The 16,638-nt window shown below is 25.7% G+C and overlaps 4 protein-coding genes across 5 annotated transcripts; all 4 read right to left on the reverse strand.

Moving 5' to 3' along the window:
- Positions 1–264: 264 nt before the first annotated feature.
- LOC122859724 lies at positions 265–10,019 on the reverse strand. The gene is made up of 22 exons (XM_044163406.1): positions 9,289–10,019; positions 8,796–9,215; positions 8,497–8,728; positions 8,378–8,436; positions 7,060–7,428; positions 6,929–6,992; positions 6,570–6,760; positions 6,272–6,503; positions 5,988–6,213; positions 5,639–5,917; positions 5,195–5,200; positions 4,508–4,853; positions 4,377–4,440; positions 4,021–4,211; positions 3,709–3,940; positions 3,420–3,645; positions 3,215–3,349; positions 1,729–2,074; positions 1,217–1,639; positions 920–1,151; positions 626–851; positions 265–544 (listed from the first exon to the last, which is right to left on the reverse strand). The coding sequence occupies exons 1-22, from the start codon at positions 9,703–9,705 to the stop codon at positions 265–267; spliced, it is 5,196 nt and encodes a 1,731-aa protein (XP_044019341.1). The 5' UTR covers positions 9,706–10,019.
- Positions 1,652–2,160, reverse strand: LOC122859120 (UDP-glycosyltransferase UGT4-like). The gene has a single exon (XM_044162499.1). The coding sequence runs from the start codon at positions 2,146–2,148 to the stop codon at positions 1,696–1,698; it is 453 nt and encodes a 150-aa protein (XP_044018434.1). The 5' UTR covers positions 2,149–2,160; the 3' UTR covers positions 1,652–1,695.
- Positions 10,020–10,212: 193 nt separating the features above from the next.
- Positions 10,213–12,749, reverse strand: LOC122859725 (UDP-glycosyltransferase UGT5-like; the record flags this gene model as incomplete). The annotated part of the gene is made up of 7 exons (XM_044163407.1): positions 10,213–10,218; positions 10,994–11,198; positions 11,267–11,492; positions 11,561–11,792; positions 11,880–12,072; positions 12,205–12,299; positions 12,375–12,749. Coding segments are annotated over 7 exons (1,332 nt in total), but the record flags the coding sequence as incomplete, so codon positions are not given.
- A 23-nt stretch (positions 12,750–12,772) lies between these two features.
- Positions 12,773–16,314, reverse strand: LOC122859121 (isocitrate dehydrogenase [NAD] subunit gamma, mitochondrial). Of its 2 annotated transcripts, none has more exons than XM_044162501.1 (3): positions 15,889–16,314; positions 15,514–15,756; positions 12,773–15,440 (listed from the first exon to the last, which is right to left on the reverse strand). In XM_044162501.1, exons 2-3 carry the CDS (start codon positions 15,730–15,732, stop codon positions 14,502–14,504), a joined length of 1,158 nt encoding a protein of 385 aa, XP_044018436.1. In that variant the 5' UTR covers positions 15,733–15,756; positions 15,889–16,314; the 3' UTR covers positions 12,773–14,501. The 2 variants fall into 2 exon arrangements, with proteins under 2 accessions (XP_044018436.1, XP_044018437.1); XM_044162502.1 differs by having other exon boundaries at positions 15,829–15,890.
- Between the last annotated feature and the right edge of the window lie 324 nt (positions 16,315–16,638).

Genomic DNA, 16,638 nt, shown 5'->3' on the forward strand with positions numbered 1-16,638 from the left:
CGGACAAATGACTCTGATGTCTCTGATCCTATTATTATTATTGATATTATATTTGTCAAGAAAAAAAAAAAAAGAACAAAAGTATGAATAAATATAAGAAATATTATTGTCAGTTTTTATTGATTACAATATTCATTGTAATGCTGTGACATATTTTATGTATTCAATTATTAATATAAAAAAAAAAAGAAAAAAAAAAAAACATTTGTAATCATGTAAACGATTGTTGTTTTAATTTTTTCAAATATTTTTTTTTCATTATTCCTAGCTATTTTTTTTCTCATCTGATGTTGGAATGTGGGAATGGAATTTTTTAACAATGTATTTTATTAAAATTACTAAGATTATAATGATCATTGTAATGATGAATAGAATTGCAGCATAGACATCGAGGAGTTGAACCTGCCACCAGGCCAAGTCCAGAGTTGGTGATCTCAGTGCATTTTTACCATGTCTACCAATATATTCAATCCAAAAACATGCTGTATCAAGTGGACTTGCTGGGCGATCTCTAAATTTAATAGCCAATTTTTTTGCATTGATTCTATATTGAAAAAAAAAAAAAATTATTATTATTATTTCTATACTATTTTCATACAAATTTCAAATTGATTTTAAATCCTACCTGTACATGGGATTTTCAAGAATTTCCCTCAAGGCAAAATCTAATTTTTGTTCAGTTATTTCTTTATGTTCTAGCCGAATTGCAATATTTTTTTGTACATACAGATCAATATTTGTATATTGATCACAGAAAAGTGGAACACCAATCATTGGTACTCCATGAGCAACTGCTTCTTGAGTTCCCATTAATCCACCATGTGTTATAAATGCACGAATATTTTTGTGCTCTTAAAAATAATCAAATAAATATTCGTAAATAATTAATATTAAATTTAAAATTAATTAAAACACTTACTGAGTACTTTAGCTTGTGATATCCATGTAAACGTTTTAATATTATCTGGAAGACCTGGTGGTAGTTTTTCAGGTTGTTTAATTTTCATGAGTATTCTAATTGGTGCAATTTTAGCAAATGATTTATAAAATGCTTCAATTATTGATAAAGGAAATGATTCAGTTACAGCCATGGATCCAAATGATAAATAAATAAATCCATCAGTACTCTCATCTAGCCATTTTTTATCAGCCTTTTGATAAAAATAAATAAAAGAAATAAAATTTAAATTATCAATAAAATTAATAACAAAATTACCTCTGTTAATTTAGGAGTATCATCAGTCAAAGCATGAAGACCACCAACTTCAATAAATGCTGGTACTCTTGGTACTGGATCATTCAATGATGGATGTGTATTTACAAGGAGTAAATCAAATTGTTTTTCCAATTCCATCAAATCAGGTATATTTGGACCAAATGTTTCTTCAATCATTTTATTTTGTGGTGCTCTTAATTTATTGAATATATAATTTGTATAAAATGTAAAAATAACATTATACATTCTATCAAAAAATTTCATTCTATCAAAACTGGTACTTAGAAAAATATTGTTCGTTATAGCTAAATTATCAGGATTTCCAATCAGGGCTGATGTCCATGGAACACTAGATGAAGCCGCAGCAATCATTGGAATATTCAATTTATGTCCAAATGCCATAAAACAATTACCACCAAGTAACTATAAAAAAATTCAATGAAATTATCAATACAGATTTATAATAATTAATAAATAATTCAATAAATAAAATAATAAATATCTATGCATACTTCCATGATGAATAAATCATACGGTGGATTTGTTGGTGGATTATTAATGATATTTTTAATTTTAGAATTTTTTAAAATACTATCACAAACGTCATTACCTATCTGAGTTGCATACATTTCAAATTGCATTATATTATTGTACTGATAAAAGTGATTATAACTAAAATCATTAATATTTTCAGTAACCAGAGGTTCAACAGTAATATCAGTATAATTTTTCATTGGCGTAACAAGTGGATAAGGACTAACAACATCCACTTGATGACCACGTCTAGCAAGACCTTTAGCTAATCTCTCAAACATCATAAAATGACTTCTTACATTTAATGGAAAAAAAGCAAGGATCCTATATCCAACACAATTATCAAACTCAAGTATCATTAAAAAATATAACACTAAAGTTTTTAATAATATTTTCATTTTAATTGTCTATTACACAATATTATATTCAACGATTTACTCTCGATGGGCTGAATATTAGTTTTTTAAAATAATAAAATAACTTTAAAAATTAAATGAGCTAGCAATTAAATGATAGCTGAAAATTTAAATTAATAAACCGTGTGATAATACTTTTAAATATAATTTAATAATATGAAGAAGCAAGGTATTTTATATAGAACACCTTCATAAATATTAATAGAAAAAAAAAAAATGATTGTCATATTTTCGTAGGCACAATCAATTGTTAATTAACATAAACTGCATTATTTTTATGACAATTTTTCATGATTAATTAATTATGCATTCTGTTAAAATAGATAAAATATTAATTTTAAATAGAACGCAAATTTTCAATGACGTTAATATCTGGAATATGATAAAATTAAAAAATGTTCGATAAGCTTGAGGAGACATTGATTTAATTGACATTCTGTAAATATGCTTGTTCATATTTTTTTTTTTTTTATCAAAAGATTGTTTGAATTTTTTAAATTTATTTGTTTAATTTATATTTTCTAGTATGTCGCTCCTCGCAAGGACTAAGAAGAGTGGCGATTTTCAACTTTTTTACAATGAAAAAGAACCATAATTTTTTTTATAATGTGGCGTTATTCAATTTTCAAAAATTTCTTCAAGTATTTTTTAAATTAAAAAAAAATAATTTATTTACTTTATTGACAACACAGAGAATAAAAAAAAAACCAATAGCAATAATTGTCATTTTTATTATCGTTTTTAAAATAAAAAAAAAAAAAAAAAACAATAGAAACTGGTAAATGATGGTGTTAATTTTTCATAAATCTTCAAAGTATTTATTTTAATAATATATATTGAATAAAAAAAAACGTGTGCAATAAATTATTATTCGAGGTTGTCTCAATTTATTTTTTATCACTACAAACTTTTTTTTTTCTCATCTGATATTGAAATGTGGAAATAAAATTTTTTAATTATGTATTTTCCTAAAATTACTAGGATTATTATGATCATTGTGATGATAAATAAAATTGCAGCATAGACATCGAGTAGTTGTACCTGCCACCAAGCCAAGTCTAGAGTTGGTGATCTCAGTGCATTTTTACCATGTCTACCAATATATTCAATCCAATAGCATGCTGTATCAAGTGGACTTGCTGGGCGATCTCTAAATTTGATGGCCAATTTTTTTGCATTGATTCTATGATGATAAAAAAAAATTATTATCATTATTTCCATACTGTGAATTTCGAGTTGATTTTGAATCCTACCTGTACATGGGATTTTCAAGTATTTCCCTCAAGGCAAAATCTAATTTTTGTTCAGTTATTTCTTTGTGATCTAAGCGAATGGCAATATTTTTTCGTACATACAGATCAATATTAGTAAATTGATCAGTAAAAAGTGGTACACCAATCATTGGTACTCCATTAGCAACTGCTTCCTGAGTTCCCATTAATCCACCATGTGTTATAAATGCACGAATATTTTTATGTTCTTAAAAATTAATCAAATAAGTAAATAATTAAAATAAAATTTGAAATGATTAAAAAAACTTACGGAGTACTTTAGCTTGTGATATCCAAGTAAAAGTTTTAACATTGCTCGGAAGACCTGATGAAAGTCTTTCAGGTCGTTTAACTCTCATGAGTATTCTTATTGGTGCAAGTTTATTAAATGACTTGTAAAATGCCTCAATTATTGATAAAGGGAATGATTCAACCACGGTAAATGATCCAAATGATAAATAAATAAATCCATAAGTGCTCTTATCTAGCCATTTTTTATCAACCTGTATAATTATTAATTAAAAAAATATACAGCTTACTCTTTTATTAAAATATGAAAAATAAAAATAGACAAAAAAATTACCACTGATAATTCAGGACTATCATCAGCCAGAGCATGTAAACCACCAACTTCAATTAATCCTGGTACTCTTGGTATTGGATCGTCCAATGATGGATGTGTATTTACGAGAAATAAATCAAATGTTTTTTCCAATTCCATCAGACCAGGTGTACTTGGACCAAACATTTCCTCAATCATGGCATCTTGTGGTGCTCTTAGATCATTAAATATATAATTTGTATAAAATGTAAAAATAACATTATACATTCTATCAAAAAAATTATTTTTATCAAAATTATTAGTGAATAAATTTGATGTTACAGCTAAATTCTCAGAATTTCCAAGCATTGCTGATGACCATGACCAAAGTGATGAACTCGCAGCAATTATTGGAATATTTAATTGATGTCCAAGTGCCATAAAACAACTAGCAGCAAATAACTGTGAATACATTGAATCAAGTATAATAAAAATTAAAATAATTAATAAATAATATTTATAAACATACTTCCATGAGAATTAAATCATACGGTGGATTTGTTGATGGATTATTAATAATATTTTGAATTTCAGAATTCTTCAAAATGCCCTCACAAACTTTATTACCTAATTGACTTGCGAATGTTTTAAATTGCCTCACATTATTGTACACATAAAAAAAATTATAATGACACTCATCAAGATTTTCAGTAACAAGTGGTCTAATAGTAATATCAGTATGATTTGTCATCGGCATTACAAGTGGATAACAACTGATGACATCCATTTGATGACCACGTTCAACGAGACCTTTTGTTAATCTTGCAAACATTTTAAAATGACTGCGAACATTCAATGGAAATAATGCAAGTATCCTATATCCAACACAATTATCAAACTCAAGTATCATTAAAAAAAATAACACAAATGTTTTTAATAATATTTTCATTTTAAATATTTATTGGACAATATTATATTGAACAAATTTTACACAAGAAGAATATTATTTTTGGAGCAGAATTAAATATATAAAAATAGAAAAATTAATTCGACAAGTTGATATTAAAATTGTATAAATTTAAATTCTAAACTATGTGATAATACTTTTAAATAAAATTTTATAATACGAAGAAGCAAGGTATTTTATATGGAAAACTCATGAATATTAAAATATTAGAAAAGATGATTGTGGTATTTTTTAAGTATTGTCAATTACCATATACTGCATGATTTTTATGACATTTTTTTATGATTAATTAATTAAAAATATTCATGAAATAACTTATGCATTCTGTTGAAATTGAGTATAGATAAAACTTGATGTTATTAATATTTAAATGAGTCACAAATTTTCAATGACACTATTCAATATCTGGAATATGGTTTAGAAAAATGTTTCATAAGCTTGTGATGACATTCATTTTATTCGATTTATTCATCTGTTTTTTTTTTTTTTTAAATTGAGTAAGGTTTTTTTTACTAAGTTATTGCGAAATATTTATTTTAATAATAAATATACATCATTTAATTAGGAATGTAAATTGTAATGCTGTAATATATTTTACAAAAATATTAATTAATATTTAACATTAATGTGAAAAGAAAAACGAACAATATTAATCACGATGTTTTAGTATTAAAAAATTTTTCGTATCGTAACTAGTAATTTTTTTTTTCGCCTGATGTTGGAATGTAAAAATAGAATTTTTTAATTATGTATTTTCCTAACATTACTGAAATAATTATGATCATGGTGATGATGAATAAAATTGCAGCATAGACATCGAGTAGTTGAACTTGCCACCAAGCCAAATCCAAAGTTGGTGATCTCAGTGAATTTTTACCATGTCTACCAATGTATTCGATCCAGTAGCATGCTGTATCAAGTGGACTTGATAGACGATCTTTAAATTTGATGGCCAATTTTTTTGCATTGATTCTATATTAAAAAAAAAAAAAATTAATAGCAATGTTTATACTCTTAATTTCAAGTTGATTTTGAATCGTACCTGTACATTGGATTTTCAAGTATTTCGTTCAAAGCAAAATTCAATTTTTGTTCAGTTATTTCTTTGTGATCTAAACGAATTGCAATATTTTTTCGTACATACAGATCAACATTGTCAAATTGATCACAAAAAAGTGGTACACCAATCATTGGTACTCCGTAAAGAACAGCTTCTTGAGTTCCCATTAATCCACCGTGTGTTATAAATGCACGAATATTCTCATGATCTGAAAATTAATCAAGAAAAAATTAAAAGTCAAATTTGAGATTAATCAATACACTTACTGAGTACTTTAGGTTGTGATATCCATGAAAAGATTTTAACATTGCTAGGAAGGCCTGGTGGAAGTCTTTCTGGACGTTTAACTTTCATAAGTACTCGTAATGGTGCAAGTTTTGCAAATGATTTGTAAAATGCTTCAATTATTGATAAAGGAAATGATTCAGTTACAACCATGGATCCAAATGTAAAATAAATAAACCCATCAGTACTCTCATCTAGCCATTTTTTATCAGCCTATTGATAAAAAATAAACAAAAGAAATAAAATTTAAATTATCAATAAAATAAATGAAAAAACTACCTCTGTTAATTCGGGACTATCATCATCCAGAGCATGAAGACCACCAACTTCAATTAATGCTGGTACTCTTGGTATCGGATCATTCAATGATGGATGTGTATTTACGAGAAATAAATCAAATTGCTTTTCCAATTCTATCAGGCCAGGTGTACTTGGACCAAATGTTTTTTCAATCATTTTATCTTGTGGCGCTCTCAGTTTATTGAATATATAATTTGTATAAAATGTAAAAATAACATTGTACATTCTATCAAAAAAATTCAATCTATCAAAATTAGTATTTAAAAAAATATTTTTTGTTATAGCTAAATTCTCAGGATTTCCAATCATGGCTGATGTCCATGGCCAAAATGATGTGCTTGCTGCAATTACTGGTATATTTAATCGATGTCCAAGTGCCATAAAACAATTAGCAGCAAATAACTGTGAATACATTTAATCAAGTATAATAAAAATTATAATAACTGATAAATAATATTTATAAACATACTTCCATGATGATTAAATCATATGGTGGATTTGTTGGTAGATTATTAATTATATTTTTAGTTTTAGAATCTTCAAGAAAACCTTTACAAAGGACATTTCCTGCTGCAGTCGCAAGTATATCATACTGAGCCAAACCAGTGTATACAGGAAGAAGATCATAAGTAAATTCATCAATATGCTCAGAAACTATTGGATCTAATACAATATCTGTATAATTTGTTATTGGTGTATCAAGTGGTAAACTACTAATAACATCTACTTGATGTCCACGTTTGACAAGACCTTTCATTAATTTCTCATACATTTTAAAATGACTTTTTGCATTTAATGGAAATACTGCAAGGATTCTGTATCCTACACAATTATCAATCTCAATTGTTAGAAAAAAAAACACTAAGATATTAAATAATACTTTCATTTTAACTTATTTTTATATACACAATATTTTATTTAACAAATATTGAAATATCGTAAAAACACTGTTTTTAAACATTTATATCTCAACCAAAATTTAAACAGTCAATGATATACCACCAGCAACACTTGGCTCGCTACGATGTCTCAGCCCAATTTAAGCATATGCCTTGTAGACAAATAAGCCACCTTTGATTTAAATTATACGACTAGATGATGAAACCCTTCTATTAAAAAGTATAGGACTATGGCCTTGGTCTTCAATGTTCATTCAATAAAGAAAAATAACATAATCAAAAAAAAGTTTTTGAATAAAGAAAAGATGAATAATTAGTTGTGAAAGGTTTAAAAGTTATATTGCTTAATTTGAATCACTTTATTTATATTGTATAATTATATATTCATATTGAGATGTTAAACTAGCAGTTTTTTTTCTTGTCTGTTGTTGAAATATGGAAATAAAATTTTGTAATTATGTACTTCATTAAAATTACTAAGGTTATTATGATAATTGTGATGGCAAGTAAAATTGCAGCATAGACATCCAATAGTTGAAGTTGCCACCAGGCCAAGTCTAGAGTTGGTGATCTCAGTGCATTTTTACCATGTCTACCGATGTATTCAATCCAATAGCATGCTGTATCAAGTGGACTTGATGGACGATCTCTAAATTTAATAGCCAATTTTTTTGCATTGTTTCTATATTAAAAAAAAAAAATTAATAACAATTTTTATGAGCTAAATTTTAAGTTGATTTTGAATCGTACCTGTACATTGGATTTTCAAGTATTTCTTTCAACACAGAATCTAATTTTTGTTCGGTTATTTCTCCGTGTTCTAAACGAATAGCAATATTTTTTCGTACATACAGGTCAACGTTGTCAAATTGATCACAGAAAATTTACCCCAACCCGAGTTCCCATTAATCCACCATGTGTTATAAATGCACGAATATTCTCATGTTCTGAAAATTAATCAAATAAATATATTGATAGTGAAATTTGAGATTAATCAAAACACTTACTAAGTACTTTAGGTTGTGATATCCATGTGAAAATTTTAACATTCTCTGGAAGTCCTGGTAGAAGTCTTTCTGGTCGTTTAACTCTCATGAGTACTCTCATTGGAGCAAGTTTTGCAAATGATTTGTAAAATGCCTGAATTATTGACAAAGGAAATGATTCAGTCACGGCAAATGATCCAAATGTAAAATAAATAAATCCATCAGTACTCTCATCTAGCCGTTTTTTATCAGCCTGTTGATGAAAATAAATTTAAAAAAAATAGAGTTTAAATTATTAATTCAATAAACGAAAAAATTACCATGGTCAATTCAGGGCTGTCATCATCCAGAGCATGAAGACCACCAACTTCAATTAATGCTGGTATTCTTGGTATTGGATCATTCAATGATGGATGTGTATTTACGAGAAATAAATCAAATGTTTTTTCCAATTCCATCAGACTAGGTGTATTTGGACCAAACGTTTCTTTGATCATTTGATCTTGTGGTGTTCTTATTTTATTAAATATATAATTTGTATAAAATGTAAAAATAACATTATACATTCTATCAAAAAAATTCATTCTATCAAAATTATAGATCAATATATTTGGTGTTACTGCTAAATTCTCAGGATTTCCAAGCATTGCTGATGTCCATGGCCAAAATGATGTACTTGTTGCAATTACTGGTATGCTTAATTTATGTCCAAGTGCCATGAAACAGTTGGCAGCAAACAACTATAAATAAATTCAATCAAATTAAAAATTCTAAATATTAATAAATAATTTATTAAATAATATATAAACGTACTTCCATGATGATTAAGTCATATGGTGGATCTGTTGGTGGATTATTTATGATATTTTTAATTTTAGAATTTTCAAGAAGACCCTTACAAAGGTCATTTCCAACCGAAGTCGCAAGCATATTATACAGAGATAAACCAGTGTATATAGGAAGAAGATCATACGTAAATTCATCAACATCTTCAGAAGCTATTAGATCTAATACAATATCTGTATAATTTTTCATTGGTGTATCAAGTGGATAACAACTGATGACATCCACTTGATGTCCACGTTCAACAAGTCCTTTCATTAATCTCTCATACATTTTAAAATGACTTTTTACATTTAATGGAAATAATGCAAGGATTCTATATCCAACACAATTATCAATCTCAATTATCAAAAAAAATAACACTAAAATATTAAATAATATTTTCATTTTAACTTTTTTTTATATACACAATATTTTATATTCAATAAATATTACACAACACTCTGTTCTTAAACATTTATTACTCAACAAAAACTTAAACCAGTTAATGATATACTGCAAGAGATTTACACATCTCAAGCTGTACATGTGTAAATTGATGATCTTGAAATATGAAAGTATCACAAGTGCTGTTTTTATATAAAAAAAAAAAACCACTCATAATGATAAAAAATATTACGTTGAACCAATTGATAGTGCATTTAATTTTCTCCCACTTACATTGACTTGATATTAAACATTTTAATCATTAATTTACTTAATCTACTAATTATATGTCTCAAAAACTTAATAAATTAATTGGTTCAAGTTTATTTTAAATTTAGAGAAATATTAATACCAATTGTTTATAATATTTAGCTAAATTATTACATAACATTTAATTTTATTTTTTTAATAATGACAATACTAAATCAGTATTTTTTAATTAAATAAAATAATACATGTTTGGTGAATTTATGTCTTAAAGACAGATTACATATGAGATTTAAGAATTTTCAATCAGTTAATTTGAATGTCATTGTCAGCAGATGATACATCAATGAAAAAATTATATTAAAATGCTGATGCATCTGTTATATTGATCAATCATTGTCAATCATTTAGTTCTAGAATAGTTTCCATAAAGATAAACTATTATTAAAACAGCTTTTTTTGTATTTTACTTATTTTTATTTTTGCCAAATTGATTTTAATATGTTGAAAGACTTTACATTTATTTTTTATTTAATTGAAAATATCGCATTGAATTGATGTAAAAGAAAATATATGATCAACGCTGTTGCTGATAAAATCGATACTTGAATATTAACATTGAAAATAGAAATACAAAATCTTTTATGACCTTGTGATAACTTACGATCAATTCAAGTACAGATAGAATAATATTTTAATAAAAAAAAAAATTGTTATCATTTTTATTTGATAACATCATTGGCTTTTATACCTGGGATATCATTGAAAAAATTTTTTTTGGAAAAACTGATAATGATTTAAGATTAATTTAGATACAAGTGATTCTGATAATGATTCTATAAGTTTTTAATAATAACTTTGAAGTATTTATTTCAATAATGTATAGTAAACAAAAAAAAATGTTTTGTAATCGTTTGATCAATTGATCAATGTTGTTTTAATTTTTTCAAATGTTTTTGTTTTTATATCATTCCTAGCTATTTTTTTTCTCGTCTGAAATATGGAAAGTAAATTTTTTAACTATGTATTTTATTAAAATTACTGAGATTATTAAAATAATTGTGATGGCAAATAAAACTGCAGCATAGACATCGAGTAGTTGAACTTGCCACCAAGCCAAATCCAAAGTTGGTGATCTCAGTGCATTTTTTCCATGTCTACCAATATATTCAATCCAGTAGCATGCTGTATCAAGTGGACTTGATGGACGATCTCTAAATTTGATAGCCAATTTTTTTGCATTGTTTCTATATTGAAAAATGAAACATAATAATAATTTTTATACACTAAATTTCAAGTTGATTTTGAATCTTACCTGTACATGGGATTTTTAAGAATTTCTTTCAAGGCAAAATCTAATTTTTGTTCAGTTATTTCTTTGTGTTCTAGCCGAATCGCAATATTTTTCCTTACATACAGATCAACATTGGTAAATTGATCACAGAAAAGTGGTACGCCAATCATTGGTACTCCATAAAGAACAGCTTCTTGAGTTCCCATTAATCCACCATGTGTTATAAATGCACGAATATTTTTATGCTCTAACAATTAATTGAATAAATATAGGTAAATAATTAAAATAAAATTTTTAATTATTCGAAAAACTTACTTAGTACTTTAGGTTGTGATATCCAAGTAAAAATTTTAACATTGTCTGGAAGTCCTGGTGGAAGTCTTTCAGGTTGTTTAACTTTCATGAGTATTCTTATTGGAGCAAGTTTTGCAAATGATTTGTAAAATGCCTGAATTGTTGACAAAGGAAATGATTCAGTTACGGCAAATGATCCAAATGTAAAATAAATAAATCCATCAGTGCTCTCATCTAGCCATTTTTTATCAGCCTGTTGATGAAAATAAATTTAAAAAATACAGCTTACTCTTTTATTAATATACAAAAATAAAAAAATAAAAATAAACAAAAAAATTACCACTGATAATTCAGGACCATCATCATTCAGAGCATGCAGACCACCAACTTCAATCAATCCTGGTACTCTTGGTATTGGATCGTCCAATGATGGATGTGTGTTAAGGAGAAATAAATCAAATTGCTTTTCCAATTCCATCAGACCAGGTGTACTTGGACCAAATGTTTTTTTAATAATTTCATCTTGTGGTGTTCTTAGTTTATTAAATATATAATTTGTATAAAATGTAAAAATAACATTATACATTCTATCAAAAAAATTCATTCTATCAAAATTATTAGTGAATAGATTTGCTGTTACGGCTAAATTTTCAGGATTACCAAACATGGCTGAAGTCCATGGCCAAAATGACGAGCTTACTGCAATAACTGGTATATTTAATTTATGTCCAAGTGCCATGAAACAATTACCAGCAACTAACTATAAACAATTTCAATTAAATTAAAATAATCCTTAATATTTATAAATAATTTATCCAATAATGTATATACGTACTTCCATGATGATTAAATCATACGGTGGATTCTTCGGTGGATTATTAATGATATCTTGAACTTTAGAATTTTTTACAATACCATCACAAACGTCGTTTCCAACCATAGTAGCAATTACTTTAAACTGATTTAAACCATTATATACAGGAAGAAGATCATAGGTAAATTCATCAATATGTTCAGCAGCAAGTTCATCTATGACAATATCTGTATAATTTTTTATTGGTGTATCAAGTGGAAAACAACTAATAACATCTACCTGATGACCACGTTCAACAAGACCTTTCATTAATCTCTCATACATTTTAAAATGACTTTTTACATTTAATGGAAATAATCCAAGGATTCTATATCCAACACAATTATCAATTTCAATTATTAAAAAAAATAACACTAAAATTTTAAATAATATTTTCATTTTAACTTATTTTTATATACAATATATTTTATTATTTAACAAATATTACACAACACATCAAACTCGAAACAGTTAATGTTGTACTGCACCAGATTTATACATTTTACGTAGATTAATGATCTAGAAATATAATCGTACTACAAGTGCAGTGTTTTATATGAAAATATCAAACATCAAAATCATCAAGTCTATATAAGCAAAAAACAAACTGACCTTTAATTTATCTAATCTACTAACTATATGGATATAAAATTATCAATTAATTGTCTCAAGTAGGTTTGTTAATCAAAAATAATAATAATAATCAATATTGATAGTATCTAACTTAATTATTACATAATGTTTGAACTAATTTTTTATCAATTATCAACAAATCATTATGTTTTAATCAAATAATAAATGTTTATTGAAATTATGTTAGTTTTAAAAATTTTGACCGTGTGATAGCTTACAATAAAATCAAGTTTAGTAATAAAATATTTTAATTTCATTTAAAAATTTTTTATCATTTTTTTTATAACATCAATGAATTCAATGTCTGGGATATTGTAGAAAAAATATTTTTGAAAAGCTCATGAGGTTTTTGGACTAATTCACATAAAAGTAAATGATTGTGTAAATTTTTAAAATTAATTTTAAAATATTCATTTATAAATGTGGATAAAAATAAATCTGTAATCATTTATTCAATTGATTTAATTTTTTTTAAAGAGTTTCCAAAGTAGGTCAAGTAAAAAATTTTTATTTTTATTTTTAAATTCAAGTTCACATTAAATAATTGATAAAAAAATTATATTTATTGATCAGATTGTGATTTTTCAATAATTAAAATTATCTAAAATAAATAAGTTAATTTGGACTCAAAAGAATTTAATGTGTTGCAGAGAAATATAGAAAAATATCAATAATTCAATCATTTTAATAAAAGTATTATTTTTTAATGATGTAAATACATACTTACAATTTATTTTGTAGAATGAACCTGCTCTTCTAGTATACCTTGATCATATCAAATGAGTAGACTCTTAACTCATTTATTTACTCAAAAATCCACTAAAACTATTTATCTTGTAATCAAAAAATTGCTGTATAATTTATAAATAACAAATTATCCAAATAATTCAAATTCATCAATTCTTAGACTTTGAAAAACTAATGATTAATTCCTCCTTTAATCATCAAGTAAAATAAAAATAATTAAAAGCCTTGAATCATCTGAAATTTAAATTTAATTATAACAATTTGAATAATTTTTTTTTATAAATATTATTAACATTAAAATAAATAAATAAAAAAAAAGTTAAATAATTTTCTTGACATTTTTAAATATATTTCATTTCAACTTATTATTCTTTTGAATTTATTTATAAATAATAATTAAATTATGTTGATAACAACAATGTCCATATATTACAAAGTATTTCTCAACAATAATTTATTAATAAATAATGAGAAATACAATTACATTTCTAGACTGTACAACAATCGTGACAACTATGATTTTAATCATGAAAACAAAACACTCATTGACAATAATTATTATTAATTGAAAATTAATTATTTTCCATATGTCATGCTTAAATAAATAAATGAATTATCAATAATGTTTTATTGTTTTAGTTAATCAATAAAAATTTAAACTGTCAAATTATTACTATTGTTATTGTTGATAAAATAAAATAATTTAAAATAAAAAAAAAAAAAAAATAATTAATTTGATTGAATTTTAATATGCTTGAGAATACTATCAATGACTTCTCGACTAGTTGCAGTACCACCAAGATCACGTGTATGAATACCAGCATTAATTGTTTTATTAATTGCATTTTGTATAATTAATGCATGATGTTTGTGTCCTAAATGACGTAACATATCAACAGCAGCATTAAGCATTGCAACTGGATTAGCAATATTTTTACCAGCAATTTTACCACCAGTATTACGAGTACCTGGCTCAAATACAGTATAATGATCACCATAATTTTTACCAGATAATAATCCAGCACCACCAAGTAAACCACAACAAACATTTGATACAATTGAACCATATAAATTTGTTGTTAATACAACATCAAATTGATGAGGATTTGAAACAAGTTGCATACATGTATTATCAATAATCATATCATTGTGTTGTATATCAGGATATTCTTTAGCAACATCACGTGATATTTCTAAAAATAAACCATCTGATAATTTCATAATATTTGCTTTATGAACAGTTGTCACCTTTTTTCTACCATTTCTTTTGGCATATTCAAATGCATAACGTGCAATACGTTCAGAATTTGGGCGTGTTACTATTTTCATACTTTCAACAACACCATCAACACTCTCATGTTCCAACATGGCATATTCACCCTCAGTATTTTGACGAATAATAACAATATCAATATTTTTTTGACGTGAAGTAACACCTGGATAAGATACACAATGAAGTACATTAACATAAAGATCAAGTTCATTACGTAGTGCAACATTACGAGATTTAACTTCAGCTTCTGTACTACGTGTTTCAATATTTCCTTTTAATGCAACACCATTACGACGTATTGATGCTATTGCATAGTCCAAATCATCATCATTATCTGCATTTGGATTAATATCAATGTCTTCAAAATCAACTGGTACACCAGCAAATACAAATACCTATATTTATTTTTAATTAAATTAATTATTTCTTTTTTTGTTTTTCAATTAATCATTTATATTTTGCCATTACCTCTTTGACGTATTTCATTAATTCTGGACCAATACCAGCACCAGGAAGCAATGACACAGTATGACGACCACCATAATGTGCCTTTGGTATTGGCATTCGTTTTGATATTATTGGAGTCTTATGTTGTATTTCAAAACCTGACAATGATGCTGCACAACGATGTATTTGAGGTGTTACATTTTTTGATTGTGCATATCGTACCAACGATCTTGCAGCCATGGTTATCAAAAAAATTAATTAAACCTTAAATAAAAATAATTAACATTAATCTATATTTAATTTTAACAATTATTATGTCATTCAATTTAAACACACATCATTAAATAACTATTATAAATTTTTTTTTTATATGTCAACTTATTACTTAAGACTTACTTGTTTTTTTTATTTAATTATTTTTTTTTTTCCTCTAAAAATTTACTTTTTTTTTCTCTCTTATTCTTCAATGAAGATGTGTATGATCTATTTTAACAATAACCCAGAAGAGACCTTGCCAGTGATGTACAAAATCATTGGTATTTTATTTGTCAAATTTTTATTTTACAAAATCCAAATTAATAAATTTATTTCACTGCATTCGTCACTGATGTCCCAAAAAATTGGGGGCGGTATTTTTTTTTTTTTATTTAACCCAGTTGATGTTACAGAAAACTTCATAGCCGATATCATCATTTAAAAACAATAATCATATTAACAACAATAATCAAATAAACATTTAATTTATATTTTTAATTACATCAATATTCTAAGCATATTTTTTTTTCTCATCACATCTAATCATCCCTAAATAATCTGCCATTTTTTTTTCAATTATATTATTCCTCCCCTCTTTTATTATTTTTTTTTTTTGATGAATCAACTGAACACCCTGGGTTCACAGCTACAAAAAAAAAAAAATAATAAAATTTATAAAAATTAATTAATACCAATAATCGTAATAATTATAAAAATAAATAAATAAATAATATATAATTATTAATAAATAAAATGTAATTTATAATTAATTAATTTTTATTGTTAAATTAATTGACGCATGCGTAGAAATTGATTGAATTTTTTTTTTCCGCCATATTTGTTGTAAAATTTTAGCGGTAAGAATTGACGCCGTTTGTTACACCACACTCT

Source organism: Aphidius gifuensis, linkage group LG6 (assembly GCF_014905175.1).
Source record: "Aphidius gifuensis isolate YNYX2018 linkage group LG6, ASM1490517v1, whole genome shotgun sequence".
NCBI lineage: Eukaryota > Metazoa > Arthropoda > Insecta > Hymenoptera > Braconidae > Aphidius > Aphidius gifuensis.